At 39.6% G+C, this 20,727-nt stretch overlaps 1 protein-coding gene, 1 long non-coding RNA gene, 1 pseudogene and 1 gene segment (V, D, J or C); 1 reads left to right on the top strand and 3 right to left on the bottom strand.

Moving 5' to 3' along the window:
• Positions 1 to 1,944: 1,944 nt before the first annotated feature.
• On the bottom strand, positions 1,945 to 2,521 carry LOC116545937 (annotated as a pseudogene).
• A 5,169-nt stretch (positions 2,522 to 7,690) lies between these two features.
• Positions 7,691 to 9,404, top strand: LOC116545943. Its single transcript, XR_004266517.1, has 4 exons — positions 7,691 to 7,703; positions 8,065 to 8,069; positions 8,256 to 8,264; positions 9,332 to 9,404. It is a non-coding gene; the product is annotated as an uncharacterized LOC116545943 (long non-coding RNA).
• Positions 9,405 to 9,664: 260 nt separating this feature from the next.
• LOC116545939 lies at positions 9,665 to 10,231 on the bottom strand. The segment is given in 2 exon segments: positions 9,665 to 9,991; positions 10,095 to 10,231. Coding segments are annotated over 2 exon segments (363 nt in total).
• Positions 10,232 to 12,190: 1,959 nt separating this feature from the next.
• The window catches only part of LOC116545935, a 39,600-nt gene continuing 31,063 nt past the window's right edge, over positions 12,191 to 20,727 (bottom strand). Inside the window, exons 2-5 of the mRNA XM_032272347.1 lie at positions 18,280 to 18,731; positions 17,737 to 17,789; positions 16,835 to 16,938; positions 12,191 to 12,336 (exon numbers count right to left, since the gene is read on the bottom strand). Coding sequence (XP_032128238.1) covers positions 12,191 to 12,336; positions 16,835 to 16,938; positions 17,737 to 17,789; positions 18,280 to 18,731 — 755 coding nt within the window. The remainder of the gene's footprint in view (positions 12,337 to 16,834; positions 16,939 to 17,736; positions 17,790 to 18,279; positions 18,732 to 20,727) is intronic.

The raw sequence follows: 20,727 nt of genomic DNA, 5'->3' as shown, positions 1-20,727 counted from the left end.
GATTGCATTCCTTAATATGGCTTGATAGTATTTAATTGTATATATATGTAACATTTTCTTTATAAAATTATGTTATTAGACACAGGTTAATTCCTTAGGTTGGTGTCTGTGCTATTGTGAATAGTTATACAGGAAAACAAAAGTCTGGTTATTACTCTGATGTAACCATTTATTTTTCCTTTGGATGGTTACACAGTATTAGGGTTATTGAATCAAAGATAGTCCTACTTTTATTTCTTTGAAAAATCTCCACACTCTTTTCCATAGAGGCTGTACTCATCTACATCCTCACCGACAGTGACTGAGATTTCCCTTTGCCTTTGGTCCTCAAGTATCTGCTATTTTTGGCTCTTAATAATAGCCAATCTGTTGGGTTTAAGATATGTCATTGCAGTTTTAATTTTCATCTCCCTCATGATTAGTGATGTTTAGCATTGTTGACATATCTAAGTCACATATTTGTTAAATGAATTATTTTAATTATTTAAATTACTTTTATAATAAATATGCATGTATATTTAAAACTAATCAAAAGAAAACAATGCAGTTAACAATGAACCAACTATCAGGAGAGGCATTTCACCAAAAATTATATGAGTTGCTTCCAGGTCTTTGCTATTGTAAACAGTGCTGCAATGAACATTCGTGTGCACATGTCCTTATAATAGAACGATTTATAATCCTTTGAATATATACCCAGTAATGAGATTGCTGGGTAAAATGGAATTTCTATTTCTAGGTCCTTGAGGAATCGCCACACTGTCTTCCACAATGCTTGAACTAATTTATACTCCCACCAGCAGTGTAAAAGTGTTCCTATTTCTCCATATCCTCTCCAGCAACTGTTGTCTCTAGATTTTTTAGACCGCCATTCTAACTAGCGTGAGATGGTATCTCAATGTAGTTTTGATTTGCATTTCTCTGATGACCAGTGATGATGAGCATTTTTTCATATGTTTGTTGGCCTCATGTATGTCTTCCTTTGTAAAGTATCTGTTCATATCCTTTGCCCACTTTTGAATGGGCTTGTTTGGGACAGGAAAAATGTGGCACATATATACCATGGAATATTATACAGCCATCAAAAATGATGAGTTTGTGTCCTTTGTAGGGACATGGATGAACCTGGAAAGCATCATTCTCAGCAAACTGACACAAGAGCAGAAGATCAAACACCGCATGTTCTCACTCATAGGCAGGTGTTGAACAATGAGAACACATGGACACAGGGAGGGGAGCACTACACACTTGGGTCTGTTGGGGGGAAATAGGGGAGGGTCAGTGGGGGGTGGGTTGGGGAGAGATAGCATAAGAAGAAATGCTAGATATAGGTGATGGGGAGGAAGGCAGCAAATCACACTGCCACGTGTGTACCTATGTAACAATCTTGCATGTTCTTCACATGTACCCCAAAACCTAAAGTGCAATAAAATAAATTTTAAAAAGTATATGAAAATTTTAAATTTGAATTTTTATTACAGACATGTGCGACATGTGCATTTAAATAAGTTAGATACCATTACTCACCTATTAAGATGGTTCAAACACATAATTCTTATAGTGACAAGTGACAATATGAATGGGGAAAACAAAGAACTACCATGCATTGATGGTGGGAATTCAAAATGCTACATGCACAAAATGACTTTTTTTTGGCATTTAAAAATATAGATAAAAGTAGAGTTAAAATGTAATTTGTACATATGTTCCAAAATATTTATAACACTGATTCAGAAATTGATGTTTACAAAGAGCCCTTCAGAGGAAGTTCTACATCAGCTTTATTAATTTCATTCATTCTCCAATCTCTGATATTTGTTTACAGAGTATCTGTTGTATGGAAAATCTCTCGAATAATTAAAATTTCTCAAATACACACCCATATATTTTTTCTTTAATGACTTAATGCTATTTTCTAAGAAAGTCTTAAATCTAATAATCTTTGCCGTCTCCTCCATGTCAGCACAGCTGCCCACTTCCTGGGGTTTCTGACACTCTCAGGATGTGGGTTTTCACACTGTGTCTCACACAGTAATACACAGCCGTGTCCTCAGATCTAAGGCTGCTCAGCTCTATGTAGGCTGTGCTTGTGGACGTGTCCCTGGTCATGGTGACTCTGCCCTGGAACTTCTGTGCGTAGTCTGTGTTACTATTACCACGGTTGATCCATCCCATCCACTCAAGCCCTTGTCCAGGGACCTGTCACACCCAGTTCATATCGTAGCTGGTAAAGGTGTATCCAGAAGCCTTGCAGGAGACTTTCACTGAGGCCCCAGGCTTCTTCACCTCAGCCCCAGACTGTACCAGCTGCGCCTGGGAGTGGACACCTGTGGAGAGGACACAGGAGTGGGTGAAGTCTCACTTGACTGGCCTGGTTTCTCCCTCAGTCCTGGAACTGGGGAGCCCCTTACCTGTTGCTGCTGCCACCAAGAAGAGGATCCTCCAGGTCCAGTCCATGGTGAGGAGCTGTGTTCTGGGGGCTTCTCCCAAGGATGGGTGTGGTTGTTGGGTGATGCTCTCAGGGAACAGAGGTGTCTAAATTCACCTCAGTTATTTGCATATGCATGAAGGATGCTATTTAATAGCCCAATTCCTGACCCAGTATGAGAAAGAGGAAATATATGACACATGGTTGACACAATTGTAGAAGCTGAGGGTTCAAGCTGTAATCCTGTTAAAAGCCATGTGTTCCCAACACACCCCTGAACTCTGTGTTGACAGAGCTTCCCCTACTGGGTAACAAGCTCCCCCAGGACATGCACGTCATTTTGAACCCACATTTGAATGTCTCAGGGGCAACTTGATCCATTTCTAGACCTTAATATGCTAACGTGTTATTTTGGGAATGAGTGTGTTTCTCCAAAAATTTCACTTATTTTAAGAAAGAGTCTCACCCTGACCTCCGACTGCTTACTAATAGGAGATCTAGTTGAGTTTGAAATCCCTATTGCAAAAGTGGTTCTCATTATAACGTCCAGTTTGATAAATGGTGACAATTGAATAGCATATTTTTACAAACATCACCAGTCCTTGTGAAATACTTATTTTAGATATCTTTAAAGGAAGTCCCAGGCCCTGAGAGGAACCCCTCCGCAGCATCCTGTGCACCTGCTCTGGGGCAGCAGCCTGTGCTGGGTGTGTCCTGAGTGCCCCCTGCAGCCCAGTCCCAGCTCTGCAGGGATGTTTCTCTCTCATCAGAATATATTCCCACCAGTGCCTCTAGCCCAGTATGAATTGGCTGTGCCCTGGCTCGGAATTCTCCTTTATTGATGCGATATGCCTCTCACAGCATCTTTTGGAATATTGAATTGGCCTTAGGAAACCAGCGAACTCTGCAGGGAGACTCCAAGAAAAGATCTCCTGCATCACCAGGGAGCCCTTTCCTGGAGCTCAAGAGGCACTGAATCATTAGACACATGGTGAATCTGAAAACTCTTCTGGAGTTTGTGGCAGACTCCTATTTCCTTTAGGGTCCTGCAGTTTGTTATTACATCTGAGGATACCTCCAGGTGCAAGTGCTGTGGCTAGAAGCCCACTCCAAATCTGCTATTCAAATCACACACGAACCTGCACACATTTACACACACACACACACACACACACACACACACATCGTGGCAAATTTTTACATTAATGGGTCCCATGGTTTCCCTCTTTGTCTGGTATCCATCTCACGGAAAGCACTCCCTACACTGACACTAAGGCTGAGTATGTGTCTACTTTCTGCAAACAGAAGTAAAGAAAACAGAACACAGGTGGAGACTTGGGAAGAGCATGCACATTGAATTCACCTGGTCTCACTCTGGAACCCTGCAGTTGCCCCATGAAAAGTAAATTTGAGGCCCTCGAGGGTGACATAATTTCCTTGGTGCCGAAGTTGCTGGTGTCAGAGGCTTCAAATTGCTCTATTTTCCTTAACCATTTTTTCTCCTATTTTCCTCCTGAGAAAGAGTTTGTGCATCACCACACTTTCATATTTAATCTGTATTGACTAAACTGGTAAGAACATAATGTGTGGAACGCGGAAGCATTACATGTTCTTACTGCTGAATTTTAATGCTGTAGTGGTCTTCTTTCCCTGGGCTGTGACCGATACAGGAAGTCTCCAGGTGTAAAGCTGACTTTTGCTCTTTTCTGGCTGAAACATCACAGGAAATTTTTCTTAAATTTATACCTATTGGCTAATTTTACCCATTTTCATGATAGAGGAAGATTGCTGACATGGGCTTGTAATGGTGATGAATTGCCTTTCCACAGATAGATCCAAAAATGCCCTTGCCCTGGTTTGTCTGTCTCTAGACAGTCTGGGTGTATTTATTAGATATTTGGTTTTCAGGTAATAGAGGCATGCAGGGATCTATGCGGATTCTCACCCTGAGAACCTGGAGTTTCCTGGAGGAAAGGGCCATGAGAGTATGGGGGGTGGGGCTCCCAGGATCTCTCACCCTCATGCTAGTCCTGACATGAGCTTTATGTTCATTTAGTTCAGAATTTCATATAACAAATCACACAGCCAGGCTCATTTAAATTATCCATACTCAGGCCATATTGGAGCAGCAGCTGAGTATAACAATCACATTGAACTCAGACAAACCTGGGCCCAATTCACTTATTTCTGTAGCTCAGAGCAGCTTTACTGACTCACTTAAGTTGGAGATTTTTCTTCCCTGAAATAACTCTAAGGGCTGCTGTGGAGCCTATGTGGGGTTGGATTTTTTGTGTCAGCGTGTCATGCAGGGAATTCTGAATGATGTAGACGTTTATACTTAGATGGTAAGTGCAAACAACTAGTGTTGTGGACATGGCTGGCAGCCCTCAATCCTGTTTCTTTCTTCTGTTCACCTAAGTGTCTACAAGAATCCCATGAACCTCAGGACTCTCTCCTTCATGGATGGCTCTGAAGATTGTCAATCAACTCAGCATCTCAAACAAAGGGACCTAAAGGCAGATTCTCAGTTAACTTGTATGTGGGGTCAGCAACAAAGGACACATCCACAAATGAACCATTTTTATTAATGCCAATGAATATTAAATGCAGGAGTCATGATTTTCAGTAAATTAGAGTGTAAAATTTACGTGATTATTGGTAGTGAGGTCTCAAACTTAATTGTTTGCAGAAAAAATGAGCTTGTCATGGTTAGACAGATGTTTCTTTGCCTGGGAAGATAGTCTTCTAAACTAAAGCACCTGAGAGGTGTTTTTCTGAATTCTTGTGAAAATTTATCTATTGGGGAAAAAGAATCAGGACCACTGGTCTCAAATAATTTAAAGAAACCTTATGAGAAAGTTTTCTCACACAACCATGAAATTCCAGTTAGTCAATTTTTTGGTTCATATCTTAAAACTAAAGAAGCAATTAAGAAATCTGCACAATTGAAAGCCTAATCCAACAGAGATAATTTTTCCTGCTTGAAAAATACACCTGTATTCATAGACACTCTCCCATGAGATCTGCAACTTACACAGATTTCTGTAACCTGAAGAAATTTCTCTAAGAGAATTATCCTCTAGACATCTATGTATGCAAAAATGCATTGTGTATATTTGTGTATGATTAATCTGTACAAGCCCTTGGCATATTAAACTTTACGTATAGGTGATAACTTCCTCACTTACTGTGCACTCACACTTTACTGGCCTCAAAAGTTCATCACCCTTGTGATGGAGCAATGCGTGCCTTTGTTAACAGCCTGTTGCTTCAAGTGAACACGTTCTACGTAGTCACTTGACTTCATGGTTTCATATTTAGTACCTGAATGTCTGTAACTTAAAACCCAATATTTTTATCCAACAGATTCTCCTCTTGTGAAATCATCCTGAAACTTGCCAACAACCTCCATCATACATGCTTCCAATCATTTGCTTTTAAGGAAATAAGAGGCAAATTCATAATCCATCCTTGTGTTAAGGTGAGAAACCTTCCTGGACTTCCATCATATTTATTAGAAACTCTCACTGAGAGGCATAATCAAACATTATTTGTTTATAGATCATACCTCAAGCCTGAAACTGTTTTTCATAATGGCTATCCCATTCTACATTTCCACAATTATGGAAAGCAGTATAAAGGCTCTTAAATGAATTAAAACCAAAAATATTACATGACCAGGAATCCTGTTTTGGGGAGTATTTCACATAGTGATATCCCTTCTGTACTAAAATATAAAAGTTAACCAGGTGTGGTGGCACATGCCTGTTTTTCCAGCTACTCGAGAGACTGAGACAGGAGAATCACTTGAAGCCGGGAAGTGGAGGTTGCAGTGAGCCAAGATCATGCCATAAGTCTCCAATTTCTTATAGTACCAGAAAACGAAAAAGGGCTCCAAAACAAGGAATGACTCCTTTTGCATTTTTCTTTTTTGTTGGTAAATCTAGCTAGCCGTCTATCAATTCTGTTCATATTTTCTTTTTTCTTTTTATTTTTATAGAATCAAAGTGCCCTTGTACAGTTTTGTAACATGAATGTATTTCGTAAAGGTGAGGTTTGGGCTTCTGGTGTGGCTATTGCCCAACAGCAAACATTGGCACTAGGAGGTAATTTTCTAACCCTCACTCCTCTTTCCTGCCCTCTTTTGCAGTCCCCAGTGTCAATTGTTTTTATCTATGTACATATGCACCCATTGTTTACATTCCAATTATAAGAGAGAATGTATTTTTCATTTTTTTTCAGAGTTGTTTTATTTAGGATAATGTCTTTAGCTCTATTCATGTTGCTGTGAAAGACACAATTTCACTTTTATGGCTGCATAGTATTCCATGATTTGCCTATATCATATTTTATCTATCTAATGGTCCACTGATATATACTTAGATAGATTACTTGACTGTCCTATTGAAAATAGTGTTGCAATAAGCACTGGCGTGCAGGTAACATTTTCTGATATAAAACTTTGCTTTTGTGAGGAACATACCCACTGGGTGGTATTCCTGGGACAAATGGCAATTCTAATTTCAGTTCCTTAAGAAAGCTCTGTATTGTTTTGCATAGAGGTTGTATGAATTTACATTCTCACTAAGCATATGTAAGCATTATTTTTCCTATGTATCTCTGCCAAAACCTGCTGTTTTTATTTGTAATAACAGCCGTTCTGACTGGTGGAAGATGCCATATCATATTGTTTCTAATTTACATTTATCAGATGATTGGTGATGCTTAGTATACTTTTTATTTGTTTTAGCCACTTCTGTGTCTTCCTTTAAGAAATGTCTGTTTTTTCCTATTACTTAATAAAGTTATATGTTATTTCTAGGTGACTTACCTGAGTTATTGTAGATTCTGTATATTAACCCTTTGCAAGATGAATAGTTTGCATATATATTTACCATTTGCAGGTTATCTGGGCATCACGTTGGTTGTTTCTTTTGCTGTGCAGAAGATCTTCAGTTCAATTAAATCCTGTTTGTCTACTTTTCTTTGCACTGCATTTGCTTTTGAAGTCTTAGTCATATTTCATTTGCTTAGACCAATGTCCAGAGGACATTTTTAGGCTGCCTTCAAGTATTTTTATACTTTTATTTTATACATTTAAGCATTGAATCCATAATCAGTTAATTTGTGTCTATGGTGGTATAAAATTCTCATTTTATTCTTGTACATAAGGCCATCAAATTTTCCCAGCATCACTTATTGAATGGAAGATTGTTTCTCCTGTGTATATTTTTCTCAGTTATTTCAAAGAACAGTGTTTTTTGTTTGTTTGTTTGTTTGTTTTAATTTGGCTTTATTTTTGACTCTCTACTTTTTTTTTTTTTTTTTTTTTACCAGTACCGTGCTGTCTTTCTTATTGTATTCATGTAGTATAATTTGAGGCCAGGCAATGTGGTGCTTCCAGCTTTGGTCTTTTTGCTTAGGATTGCTTTTGCTATTCAGACTTTTTTTTAATATGAATTTTAATATTTTTACCTAAATATGTAATAAATTATATTGGTTATTTGATATAAATAGTGTTGAATCTGCATAATTCTTTAGGCAATGTGTTAGTCCATTTTGCATTGCTATAAATTAATACTTGAGGCCAAGTGATTTAGAAAGAAAAGAGGCTTGCTTGGCTCGAAGCTCCGCAGGCTGTGTGAGAAGCATGGCACCAGCATCCACTTCTTGTGAGGGCCTCAGGAAGCTGACAATCACGGAGGAGGGCAAAGGGGGAGCAGGCCGTGTCACATGGTGAGAGGGGGACATGAGAGGGGAGGAGGGTCGCCAGACTCTTTTGAACAATCAGATCTCACAGTAGCTAATATGGCAAGAATACACTAAGTGCCATGGGGTGGTGACCAAGCCATTCCTGAAGGGTCTAATGCCATGACCCCAAACCTCCCAGGATGTGCCACCTCTAATGCTGAGGATCACGTTTCACCATGACATTTGGAGAAGAAAACATCTAAAGTATATCATTGTAGTCTTAGGCTCAAAGTTCTCATGTCCTTACATTGCAAAATATAATCATCTTTTTTCAATTATTCCGAAAATTCTTACATTGGTCAACCTCCAACTGAAATGTATAAAGTCTCATCTGAGTCTTCAGGCAATTTCCCTCCATCTGTGAGCTTGCAAATTAAAAAAAATACCAAAGTTGTTTATTTCAAGGTGCAATGGTCGTACAGACATTAGATAAGTTATTCCAATTCAAAAGGGATAAATTGGCGAAAGCAATGGCCATTAGGCCTACACAAATGAAACCCAGCAGGGAAGAGATTAAATCTTAAAGCTACAAAATAATCTCTCTTAAATTCATGTACTTCCACCAGGGCTCACTGAGTCAAGGGTTGGCTCCCAAAAACCTCAGGCAGGCCATCCCGGTGGCTTTGCTGGGCACAGTCCATGGGGCTGCCTTCAGTAGTGAGAATCAAGTGCTGGAAGCTTCTCCAAGCTGAGGGTGCAAGTTGCCCATGGCTCTACCATTCTGGGGTCTTCAGAGTTGTGGCCACATTTCCACAGCTGCACTAGGAGGTGCCCCAGTGTGGACTTTGAATGGGGGCTTCAGCACCGTCTTTCCCCATCCTTGGTACTGCCCTAGTAGAGGCTGTCTGTGGTGGCTGCACTCTTGCAGCAGGCTTCTTCCTGGACATGTGGCTCTCTCTACACATATGAAATCTAGGTAGAAGCTGCCCAGCCTCCTTCACTCTTGCATTTTGTCTACCTGTCAATATCCATTTATTCCATCATCATTTACTAAAAACAGAGGTTCCCCCCCATTGCTTTTTTATCAGCCTTGTCAAATATCAAATGGTTTAGGTGTGCAGCTTGACGTCTGTTTTCTGTGTTGTTGTATTGTTTTCTGCGTATCTGCTCTTGCACCAGTACCAAGCTGTTTTTTTCACTTTGACTTTACAGTGTGGTGTTAAGTCTGGTAGCATGTTGCCTCTGGCATTGTTCTTTTTGCTTAAGATTGCTTTGGCTATTCAGGGTCTTTCTCAGTTCCATACATATTTTAGAATATATATTTCTACACATATATTCTGTGTATAAATATGTAAGTACAGAATTGTAAATCTGGGAGGTTCCCTGGGGAAATGTGACAACGAGGCAGCCCCAGGCCATGGCAGGAAGCCAGCCCTTAGCAGCACCTGCACCTGCACCTGCCCCGAGACAGCCCCGTGCACAGCGTCCGGGCGCCCCCTGGTGGTCTCGGGGCCCCCTGCAGGAGGTTTGTGTCCGGGCTCACAGGGGCCTCCCCTCACTGTGTGTCTTTTGCACAGTAATACACGGCCGTGTCCTCGGCTCTCAGGCTGCTCATCTGCAGATACAGCGAGTTCTTGGCGTTGTCTCTGGAGATGGTGAATCGGCCCTTCACGGAGTCTGCGTAGCTTGTGCTACCCCCATTATAACTAATGTATGAGACCCACTCCAGACCCTTCCCTGGAGCCTGGCGGGCCCAGTGCATGCCATAGCTGCTGAAGGTGAATCCAGAGGCCACACAGGAGAGTCTCAGGGACCCCCCAGGCTGGACCAAGCCTCCCCCAGACTCCACCAGCTGCACCTCACACTGGACACCTGCAAACACAGAGACATCCTGGTCAGAAACTGCCACACATACCCACTGTTTCTCTCACTCATGTCCACACACACTCAGTCTCTCTAGTTTTCCATGAATCACCTTCTAAAATTGCAACAAGGAAAACCCAGCTCAGTCCCCACTCCATGCTGAGTCCTCTGTGTTCAGTGCTGATCAGCAGGTGGAAATGCCTTGGAACCCCAGGGCTAAGGCTCCTCTCTCAGAGCTGCAGGGTCAGGGCTGGGCTGGTTTTCATCAGTACAGGGAGGACCCTATTTGCATGTCTCCTACTATATAGCAAGCTGTAGGGTGGGACACTTGAGGAGGAGGCTGTGCCCAGAGAAGATGACAGCGTCCTGCAGGAGTTTGCTGACAATGATGGTATTCAGAACATACCCATTCTTTATGAAATTGTGCTGTGACAAACACTTTGTCCTGATCACCCTATTTCATGTTTAAATACTTGTGTAAACTACGTTCTGTAGGAGTCAATATTTTCTCCACTTACAGATGTGAAAGTGAACCCACACATGGAGGGGCTCTATATGCATGTAGGAGCTCATGTCTGGGATGAGTGGACCCCGGTATCTGGCCCTGTGTTCCTCATTACTGGCTCTGCCTGCTCCCTAAACCAACTCCAGCACATTCTGTATGTGCCTGCTGTGGTTTTAGGAACCCACTTTCTGTAATAAGAGCAAGTGTGATGTTGCTGCCCTCCAGCACTCACCTGAAAATATGGAGAAAACTAGGGCCCAGGCACATAATTTTCAGGTACTTCTGACATTTAACATATTATCTTTCAATTACTCTTTCCTTGTCTAAGTTTCCATTTGTTTGCTTGTAATATAGTTAATGATGATTAACTGAAATGTAATAAACTTCTCATATTAAAGTGTACAATTAATAAACATGATGTAACTGTAATCATTGTCAAGAGACTGGACAAGTGATTTCTTCTCAACATTTCCTCTTGTTCTGGTATCTTCCTCCTTCTCTCCCCTTTTCTTATTCTACCGTTTTCCCTGGCAATGACTTATCTTCTTTATATTATTTTAGATGAATTTTTATTTATCAGAATTTATAAAAATACAATAATATAGTATATATTCTTGTTTGTTTGGCTTATTTTACTCAACATAAATACTTAGATATTTTACCTTGTCATGTATATGGCATTTATTTATTATAAATAATGGGTAGCATTCCAGTGAGCAGGTTTACTGTAAATTGTTTTTATATTAAGCTGCTTTACAATATTTGCATTCTTTTACCACTCTGGGTCTTACCAAAAAAATCTACAAGTCAGAATCAAAATGTACATAGATGAGGAATATATTTTACTTATTTTTTTAAAACAACATCAACAATAACAGATAAACAGAGAAGATTGAAATTTGCAAAATTCCAAAGTACTTTAAATACTTGAAGTTTTAAGATAAATATGAAATCTGAATTTTAGGGAGAGGCAAGTTCTTGTAGAGAGTAAAAAAGCCATGGTGTGAGCTGAACTGGAGCAGAGTCTGGCATATAAAATGTAGGCTATTAGAAGAAAAACATAGGTATATATTGGATTGCTCCAATTTGAGTGTGGTAAACGTGTTGTGGTGTGAATTTCTCAGGGACCACATACTGAAGAGCTTTCCTATCCTCTTGAATCCATTTTCCAAACATGGGGACAGTCACAAAAATCTTTCTGTCCCAATGTGTCTATCTGGGAGAGAAAAGAAGCCCATACTGAAATGCATTCAGACCCACCTCCTTTATCCCCATTGCAGAAGAAATTAGTCAGCAGGGACAAGCCACCAAAACCAGCATCTTAAGGGCACTGGGGAAACCCCTTAAGAACTGAGATGGGATAAGAGGCCTTCACCTAACGTCCATTCAGAAGTATTTCCCCTCTATTTCTTATTTAATCAGAGTTTTAACCTGCAGGCCAGGTCAGCAAATCTGGAAGGTGATAACACCAGAATAGAATATTGAAGCTGTGGGAGGAAACAACTGGGGAAAACAAGAGGCCTCTACTCCAGGGAAAAGAACAAGAACACACACACCAACGTCACATCTGGAGGAAGCTCAGGAACACCTGAAAGCTCACTTCCAGACTCAAGGTCAAAATATGGACCGACGAATGGTCAGAAAATCTCCTTTCATTCTATTCCCTTCAACCAATTTCACAATTATCAGTTGAATGTAGCACTTTAACCCACCTGAAGGAGCTGAAACTGATTCTCTCGAGGAGAGAACAAGGTGGAGAGGCAAAGCCAAGCAGGAAAGCAAAACAAGGTGTCACTGGAGGATCTGAAGTCTCTGGTGGACACAGAACAGACTTCAACACTGATGTCCACTACAAAAGTAAATGTCAAATGTAGCCCTGAGAAGAGACACAGACGCTTCCACAATACAGGCCTGGCAAAGAAAAAATATGGTCAAATACAGGCAGAAAATGACTAAAATGAAATAATAAGCCAATATCAACTGTCCAACTTGTGTGGCTATCAACAATTATTACATACATTGATGAGAAATACCAAAGTTGTAATAAACAAGTGATCAACATGAGATTTGTAAATGATACGAATATTAGAACTGTTGAATTAAATAAGATATATAAAACTATAATAATTCATATATAAAATCTCTCTCAGAAACTATGGACACAATGCAGGACTAGATAGGGAACTGAAATATAAACATACTAAGAAGAAATCAAATAAAATGGAAATCCATAAGAAACCAAAAGCAATGCAGTATAAACATTGAGAAAGCTTTGGGCACACCCCTCAGTAGTGCTGGATCAGCTTTTAAGTGAAATCATGCACTTAAAATGTCGCTAGAAATTTCACAAAGTAAATTGCAAAGGAAAAGAGAGTGAAGAAAAAAACTAAACATTAATATCAAAAGTATACTATATTTTAAATCTAAAATAGGGAAATTATAAATACAGAGAAAGTATTTGAAAACATAATGGCTAAGATTGTTCCCAATTTTGTGAAAGACACTAAACTACAGATCCTAGAATCTCAGAGAACCCCAAGCAGATTAAACACAGACACAGACACACACACCACACATGCACATGGGCAGAGTGGTGCACAAGAAAAAGTTCATACAGCACATGCCACACACACATTTCCTCAACTTTGCTTTAAAATTACTTGCATTTATAGTATTAAATAGAAATCTAAAATTAAAATATATTATTTATGCATAAGTCTGTCTGTGTTTACCGTAATCAAATACACCATTAGGTGCAAATGAATGTAACTGTGTTGTTAGGAAATTCACTATTTCAAATAAAAATGATATTTATTTCATTTCACAGGAGGCTCTGTGTTGAATCATTTGTAATGCATGCCAATAAAACCCTTTTCAATTAAAAGGATATTTTTTAAGTTTTTCCGTAATAACTGTTTACATTTATGGGGCACAGTGTGATATTTCAATACACGTGAGCCATGTGGTATGACCAAATCAGAACAAGGAGCAAATTCATAAACTCGGACACTAACATTTTTTTGTGTGGGGGGCATACAAAATCCTCTCTTCTGGCTACTTGTAAACCTAAAATGTACAATACCTTGTTAACCTTAGTCACCGTAATGTGCTGTTGGACACCAGAGCATGTCCCTCCTGATCGCCTGTAATTGTGCATTTGTTAGCAAACCTCTTCTTATCTCCCAGTCTCCTTCCTTTCTTGGCATCTCATAACCCCTACTCTACTGATTACTTCCAGATTAACTTTTCTAAATTTCCACATAATACTGAATGAGGGCAGTATTTATTTTTCTGTGACTGGCTTGTTTCACTTAGTATGATGGTGTCCAGTTCCATGTATGCTGCTTGGAAAATGCAGTATTTATTTTTCTGTGACTGGCTTGTTTCACTCAATATGATGGTGTCCACTTCCATGCATGTTGCTTCAATTGGCAGAATTTCGCTTTCAGACTGAATAATATTTTGTTGTGTAAATATACCACATTTTTTTAAATTCATTCATTGTTGATGGACGAATATGTTAATTTCATATCTAAGCTATTTTGATTAGTGCTGCAATAAACATGGGTATACAGGTGTCTCTTCAATATTAGTTTTTTCTTTTAATTATTCAAATATGTACTCAGCAGTTTTATTAGTGAGTAATGTTGTAGCTCTGTTTTTTTCCCACGATAGCCTGGCTAATTTACATTTCCACCAGTGAACTATGAGAGTCTCCCTTTCTATGCATCCTAACCACCTTTTGTTTTGTTTTGTTTTTTTGTTTTTCTGATAACAGACTTTCTAGCAAAGATAAAATATGAAAAGATATCTCATAGCGAATTTGCATTTTCCTGAATATTAGTGATTTCTTGCAATATATGTATGGGTAAATATACAAATATATCTATCTATCAATCAATCTATCTATCATGTATCTATCTACCCTGTGCCTGTCTTCTTTTGAACAATGTTTATTCATGTTATTCACCCATTATTAACCACATTATTATTTGCAGTTTAGTTGGGTTTATTTTATATACTTGATAGTAATCCCTTGTCATACAAACAGTTTTCAAATATTGTCTATCATCTGCAGCTCTCTCCTCACTCAATTGTGTTCTTTACTGTGCAGGAGCTAAACTTTCTTGATAGAACCTGGACAGATGGGCTGAGGTGCTGTGGGACATCGGAGGGGAAGAGCTGGACCCAATACCCAGAACCCGGTCAGCTTGTACACACCCTGTGTTTTATGTCATTTCGACAGACGCAGAAGAGTTTTTTCAGGGCTTCTTGGGGGTAAGGAATTGAAGGGAGACTGATATAATTTATTAGGCAAATAAATAAAAATGACATACTTGTGCATATGTTCTTGTGAGTGGGGTTAGCTTGGCAGTGTGTCTTCATCCCCAGAAAAGAGAAGATTATGTCTGCTGTGAAATGAATGCATAAATTTTGATATATGTGGTTATTACTAATGACAACTTAGCCTGGATACTAGGTAGGGTATAATGCTAGCGGGATGTCATAGCAACAGAAAATGACGCATCACAGATTTACGTGAAATGGCTTTGAATATTACTAGTAGTGAACATGCCAAGAGAAATTAATAATCATAACCAGAAGAATAATTCATGACTTCCCATGGGATTCAGGCTGAGATGATACAAAATTTCAATTTTAATGGCTCGTTATCACCCTCATAAAATCATTCAGATTACAAGTGAAGAACAGGGTGTGATCTTACAGCAAGTTGAGGCTAAAATTTGAGGAGAGAGAAAGCCTGTGTTGGAATTGTGAGTAGTGGAAACCTGAACTTTGCAGAAAAGCAGCAGTGATCAGAGGCAGAGCTGAGTTCACTTGAGTTTAGCAGTGAATACAGTGAAATTCGGTTTCTCTGCCCTCATTCAGTTTTGCTCTCAAGACTCTTGTAAGCTCAGTTGTGGACATTGGGAATCTACCAGTACTCAATCATGGCAAGCAATTTTTCACGGAAAAAAATGAGGTAACAATTTGGTGTAATTAAATTTAGGCTATAAAAATTATTTATTGAAACCTCAATGTTACTGTCTAGTAATTTATGTTGTAAAATGTTCAGCCTCATCAATGTAGTCCTCTAGTCCTTTCAGGGATGAGTGTCCATGTGGGCACGTGGGGCAGTCTGGGAGTCTGTCCAGGATTTCCTGGTCCTTCAGAGGAAAATTGCAGAATCTTCTCCGCTCCTATTCCCATCAGTTTTCATATCTGGAGTGTGACCCCTGAGGATGTCATTGCCATGTCCCTGCATAGTAGGAGTTAAATGGGGAATGAAGCTGACATGCTGGGTTTGTCAGTGTAGAACTGGGCAAAGACGCTACCTGCATGCATGAACCATTCATTATCCAGGCCTGGAGCCTCTCATGTCTGGGCTTTCCATTTTATTATAGTGATTTTCTATGTTGTTTAGTCAGTAAAAACGTTCTTTTTAACTTTCTACTGAAATAGTCTTGCATAATAATCTAGAGGCATAAAGATTGAAAAATAACCAATTTGGATATGAACCCAAGTTTCAGGTGAGGTCATAGTTTGTTGTGAGTGTGAGACAGGGAGAAGCATGGCTGGAAACTGACCATGCTCATGAATGCTTCATGTTAATAGGGAGACCCTGTACACCCAGGAGATTCAGACACTCCCACTGAGAACCTCTACCTTATTAGTTATGAATCACACCTCAATAATAAAACTCTAGGTTAATAACTAAAATTGCTGTTATTAACATAAACCTTCCGTTAAAACATAGTCCTCTATCTGATGTAAAATCATTGAATTTCTCAGAACTTCCAATTTGTCAAACTAGAAAACAACATGTTTTAGGGTAGGGGATGGCTTTGGGATGCTTTGTAAACAAAAAGGCATCTTATATATTCTGGAACATCCACCAAAATGGCCAAGTTAGGGAGCTCTCAGAGCCACTCCTTTATCCCAGATTCTTGGCAAATATAAAGGTGGAAGTCAATGCAATAAGAGGTAACACTGAAGCTACGAAAATTGCCATAACAGCCTCATTTTAAAATAATGAGCTTTATACCTTTAACAATGTAAGAACTTAGAACTCACGTTAAATGTTTTTCTCCATGGGTAATGGTCTGTTTTATGGTATACTTGGCTGGACAATACTTTGTGGTTATTTGATAAAACACTAATCCAGGGGATGTTGTGAATTTTGTAATAGACATTATTAAAACTGTAATCAGTTGTGACTCTATGTTAGGCAGATTATCTCTGACAAACTGCTTGACCCTGATTCCGTCAGAGCAGAACTGGAGAAGGTAAAATTCATGGTGAATAAGTAGCTTCAGCTCTTTCTGAGACTTCCAGCCTGCACTTACTGATGCCAAGCCCTGAGGATATTGGATGTTTCCAGCCATCCCCGAAAATTGTCATACTGTACATGTCACAGGAAAGTGATGTGTCTATCTGCAGCTTGTCAAACCTAAATGTCAGACAGAAAAAGACTCTCCAATACCAAGTATTATTTACATGAAAATGAGCATTGCAATGGGAATACGCATGGGCATATTTAGGTTGGTAAAGAAAGACAAGCGTTTTAAAAGATAGCTGAGGAGGCTTTCATGAGTCGTACTGACAATTATCCTGTGGTAGGAGAATCAATAACAAGGGTGGAATCAGTTTCAGATTGGACAGGGAGTTGCAGGGTAAATATATTCACAAAATTAATTCTCTTATTGTTGTGGCAGCCTTTGTTCAAGGTTGTGGTTGTGCTGTGTATTTTTATGGTATTTCTTGTTATCAGAAATATGTCCATGAGAACCCTCTATTCATAACCAAATGCATCGTCACTTGTAAATATTATAACATAAGTGGCTCCATTTTGATTCTGACAATTTTCACACCCTCTTCCTCACACCGTTAGTGAAGAGCATTACTCTGTGAAAGTCTTCACGGAAGAGGATTAGTTCCATATCCACATTTAAATTTGTACATCCACATGTAATTATTTTGTTGCTTTGCAGAATCTTTATTAAAATCTAGTCCCACTTGTTTAATTCTGCTTTGTTTGTATGTGCTTTGAATGTAAAATCCAGAAAAAGGTTCTAATTGTGGGTTGAGAATGTTAACCAAACAAGCTTATCCTCTTCAGTTCCCACTGGCAACTTGCATTTCCAGATGAGTCTCCAGTTAACACAGTAGAGGATCCTGAGTGATGGGAGTGAAAAAACTCCCTCCAGCCTCTCCCACATGACTACAGAAGCCACAGCTTGAGCCCCACCTGAGCTCCAGGGAAAGGGATTCAGGCCTGGACCACAGGGAAATAACATCTTCCTTTTTCAGAAAGCAGGAAAAACAAATGGAAAAATAAGAACAGCACCTTAAAAAAGTAAATGAATTATGAATAAGACAAGCACCAGATCATTGTTGATGCTGATTTGTATATCTTAGCATCAGGAGAAGGGTCCAACATGAAACTTGTGAGGTTCCACATGACACTGACCCTGGCCCAGCCTCTCTATTGTCTGTGATCAGGATCCATAACGTCTGTTCTAGTCAGGGAATCTCACTGAGGTACCTGTGCTGGGTCTTATTGGAAAAGACTCACCAGGAAGCCCTGAGATTATTCAAGACTTTAATCCTGGTAAGCATGGTTGAGGAATTTTCATTCCTGAAAGCGTCATTCTGCATTTTGTGCCCATGAGAATAGGTTCTCTTATTAAAATAATTTCTTTCGAGTACATAGAGAAGACATTGTTAGGCACAGAATTCTAAACTTAGGGAGGTTCCCTAGGGAAACTGTCAGAAGAAGATGAAGTCTCACATCCTGACAAGAAATCAGCCTCCATCTGCACCTGCCTCTGGGGTTGACTCTGATCAGTGGGTCCTGAGCACCCCCTGCAGCTGATTCCCCCAGAGTTCCTGCAGGAGGTTTGTGTCCGGGCTCACGCTGACTTCCCCTCACTGTGTCTTTCACACAGTAATACACAGCCGTGTCCTCAGCTCTCAGGCTGTTCATTTGAAGGTATAGCATGTTCTTGGAATTGTCTCTGGAGATGGTGAATCGATCCTTCACGGAGTCTGCATAGTATTTCTTACTTCCATCATACCATATAACTGCCACCCACTCCAGCCCCTTCCCTGGAGCCTGGCGAACCCAGTTCATGCCATAGCTGCTGAAGGTGAATCCAGAGGCTGCACAGGAGAGTCTCAGGGACCCCCCAGGCTGGGCCAAGTCTCCCCCAGACTCCACCAGCTGCACCTCACACTGGACACCTGCAAACACAGAGACAGCATGATCAGAAACTGGCACATGTATCCACTGTTTCTCACTCACCTCAACTAACTCTCAATATCTCTAGTTCTCCATGAATCACCTCTTAAAATAGCAACAAGGAAAACCCAGCTCGGCCCAAACTTCATGGTGAGTCCTCTGTGTTCAGTGTTGATCACTGAATGGAACACCTCAGACTTCCAGTGCTGGGTCTCCTTTCTCAGAGCTGCAGGGTCACGGCTGGGCTGGTTTTCATCAGCAGAGAGTGGGCCCTATTTGCATGTCTCCCATTATATAGCAAGCTCTGAGGTTGGACATCTGAGGCAAGGGCAGGGTTCAGTGCAGATGAAGAGTCCTGGGGGAGATTGATAGTAATTCTATCATTCAGGATAATATAATTTTATATTATGTGATTGCGCCTTCATTAACATTCAGCTCTCGTAATCCTTTTTTATTCTTACATATTTACACAATACATTTAATGCAGGTTTCTATGTCATATTTTACAGAAGGCAATTTACATAGCAAACACAGCAGTTGTGCAGCGTATCTAAGAATACACATCTAAAAAATGTAGTCCTATTATCTGGGCCTGTGCTGTAAACACTGTGGTAGGCTGCTCCCCTGAGAACCTCCCGGGCCATGTGGACCATGTCTCGTGAAGGCTGCAGGATTCTGCATCTGTTATGACAACTTTCTCTAATGTACCTAAAATGTGTAGAGAGAACCACAGTTCATGTGTGTGCATCTTCAGAAGTCAGTCATTTTTCTTGTTGTCAATATTAGCCTTTGAAAAGACAGAAAAATTTAAATTTTCTCCATGTTGATTTAAATAGTGGTATCTTCTAACATTTCTACAAATGAATCATATAAAATTTACTTTTAATTCATTAGTTTCTTTCACTCAGCCCAATTCTTTGAGAATTTAGCCATGTTTAAATATGAATGAGGCAAGACTTGATTTCAAGCTGCATTATATTCCAGTATTATTTAATTATAAACCTGTAACAAAGTGTGATTTGTTCTCTCAGTTAACGGATTTCTATATAGAAAAGCAGCTATTCAGTTTGGGAATGTAATAAATGAGTAAACTATGATCTTATTTTGATCTCATTATCAACAAACCTAAATAACTACAAATAAAGAAAAATATCTTCAACATGTCTGAGCTGATATCACAGAGAAACAAACAAACCTGAAATCTGAGGAGAGAGAAGCCTGCAGAGTGAACCAGGATCCATATATTAGTGTACCTGGGGCAGATACGGCTGGATGGCATTTAAGGTAGGAACGGGCTGACTTGGAAACATTCAGAGTTGCTTGAGGATGCACGCGCCCACAGTGTTAGACTCTGAAGCTCCCAGTGAGGGCAGGCTTTTCCTACAGAATGATTAATAATTATTCTTGTTGTGCTTTATGCAAATAATCAGGTCAAATACATGACTAAAGTTTATTTTGCAAACAACTCAGTCCTATCGTGATTTATTTCTGACAAAAATCAGAACTGGAGAGAAAAATTATATTTCAAATATGTCATATATTCGTCTTTAAATTCTAATCTCTTCAGTTGTTTCAAGTATTTGCCTGCATTTTAGACTAACTGCTTATTCCTGAGAACCAAGCAATGATCTCTGGCTGCAGCTCAGAATAAACAAAAAGGGGATGGGTAATATAAAAAATCTGGATCAATATTTTCACTCTGAGCAATTTCCCTGCAAATCATGCCAGGTGATGGGAGTAAATAGGGTGCCCCTAACCCAGAGGTTTCTTTGCTTGGGAAAATTAGTCCAAGGGAGCTAACAAAAGCCAAGCCCCATGTACCCAAATCTTAGCAGGCATAATTGCAGCCGCCAGTTATCTGTACCTGTGAGCAGCCTTGGAATTTTCTTTCAAACTGTCATTGCCACCATGTTTGGTTTTGATACATGTCTTTTAATAACCCAATGTGTGTCTTCACATTTTCAGGCCATCACAATTTAAATGGTCACACAACTGGAG

The sequence above is a fragment of the Sapajus apella genome, unplaced genomic scaffold, assembly GCF_009761245.1.
Source record: "Sapajus apella isolate SASKATOON/1434 unplaced genomic scaffold, GSC_monkey_1.0 scaffold450, whole genome shotgun sequence".
Lineage (NCBI taxonomy): Eukaryota > Metazoa > Chordata > Mammalia > Primates > Cebidae > Sapajus > Sapajus apella.
The sequence above is the reverse complement of the archived record's forward strand: the minus strand, read 5'-3'. Positions and strand labels throughout refer to the sequence as shown.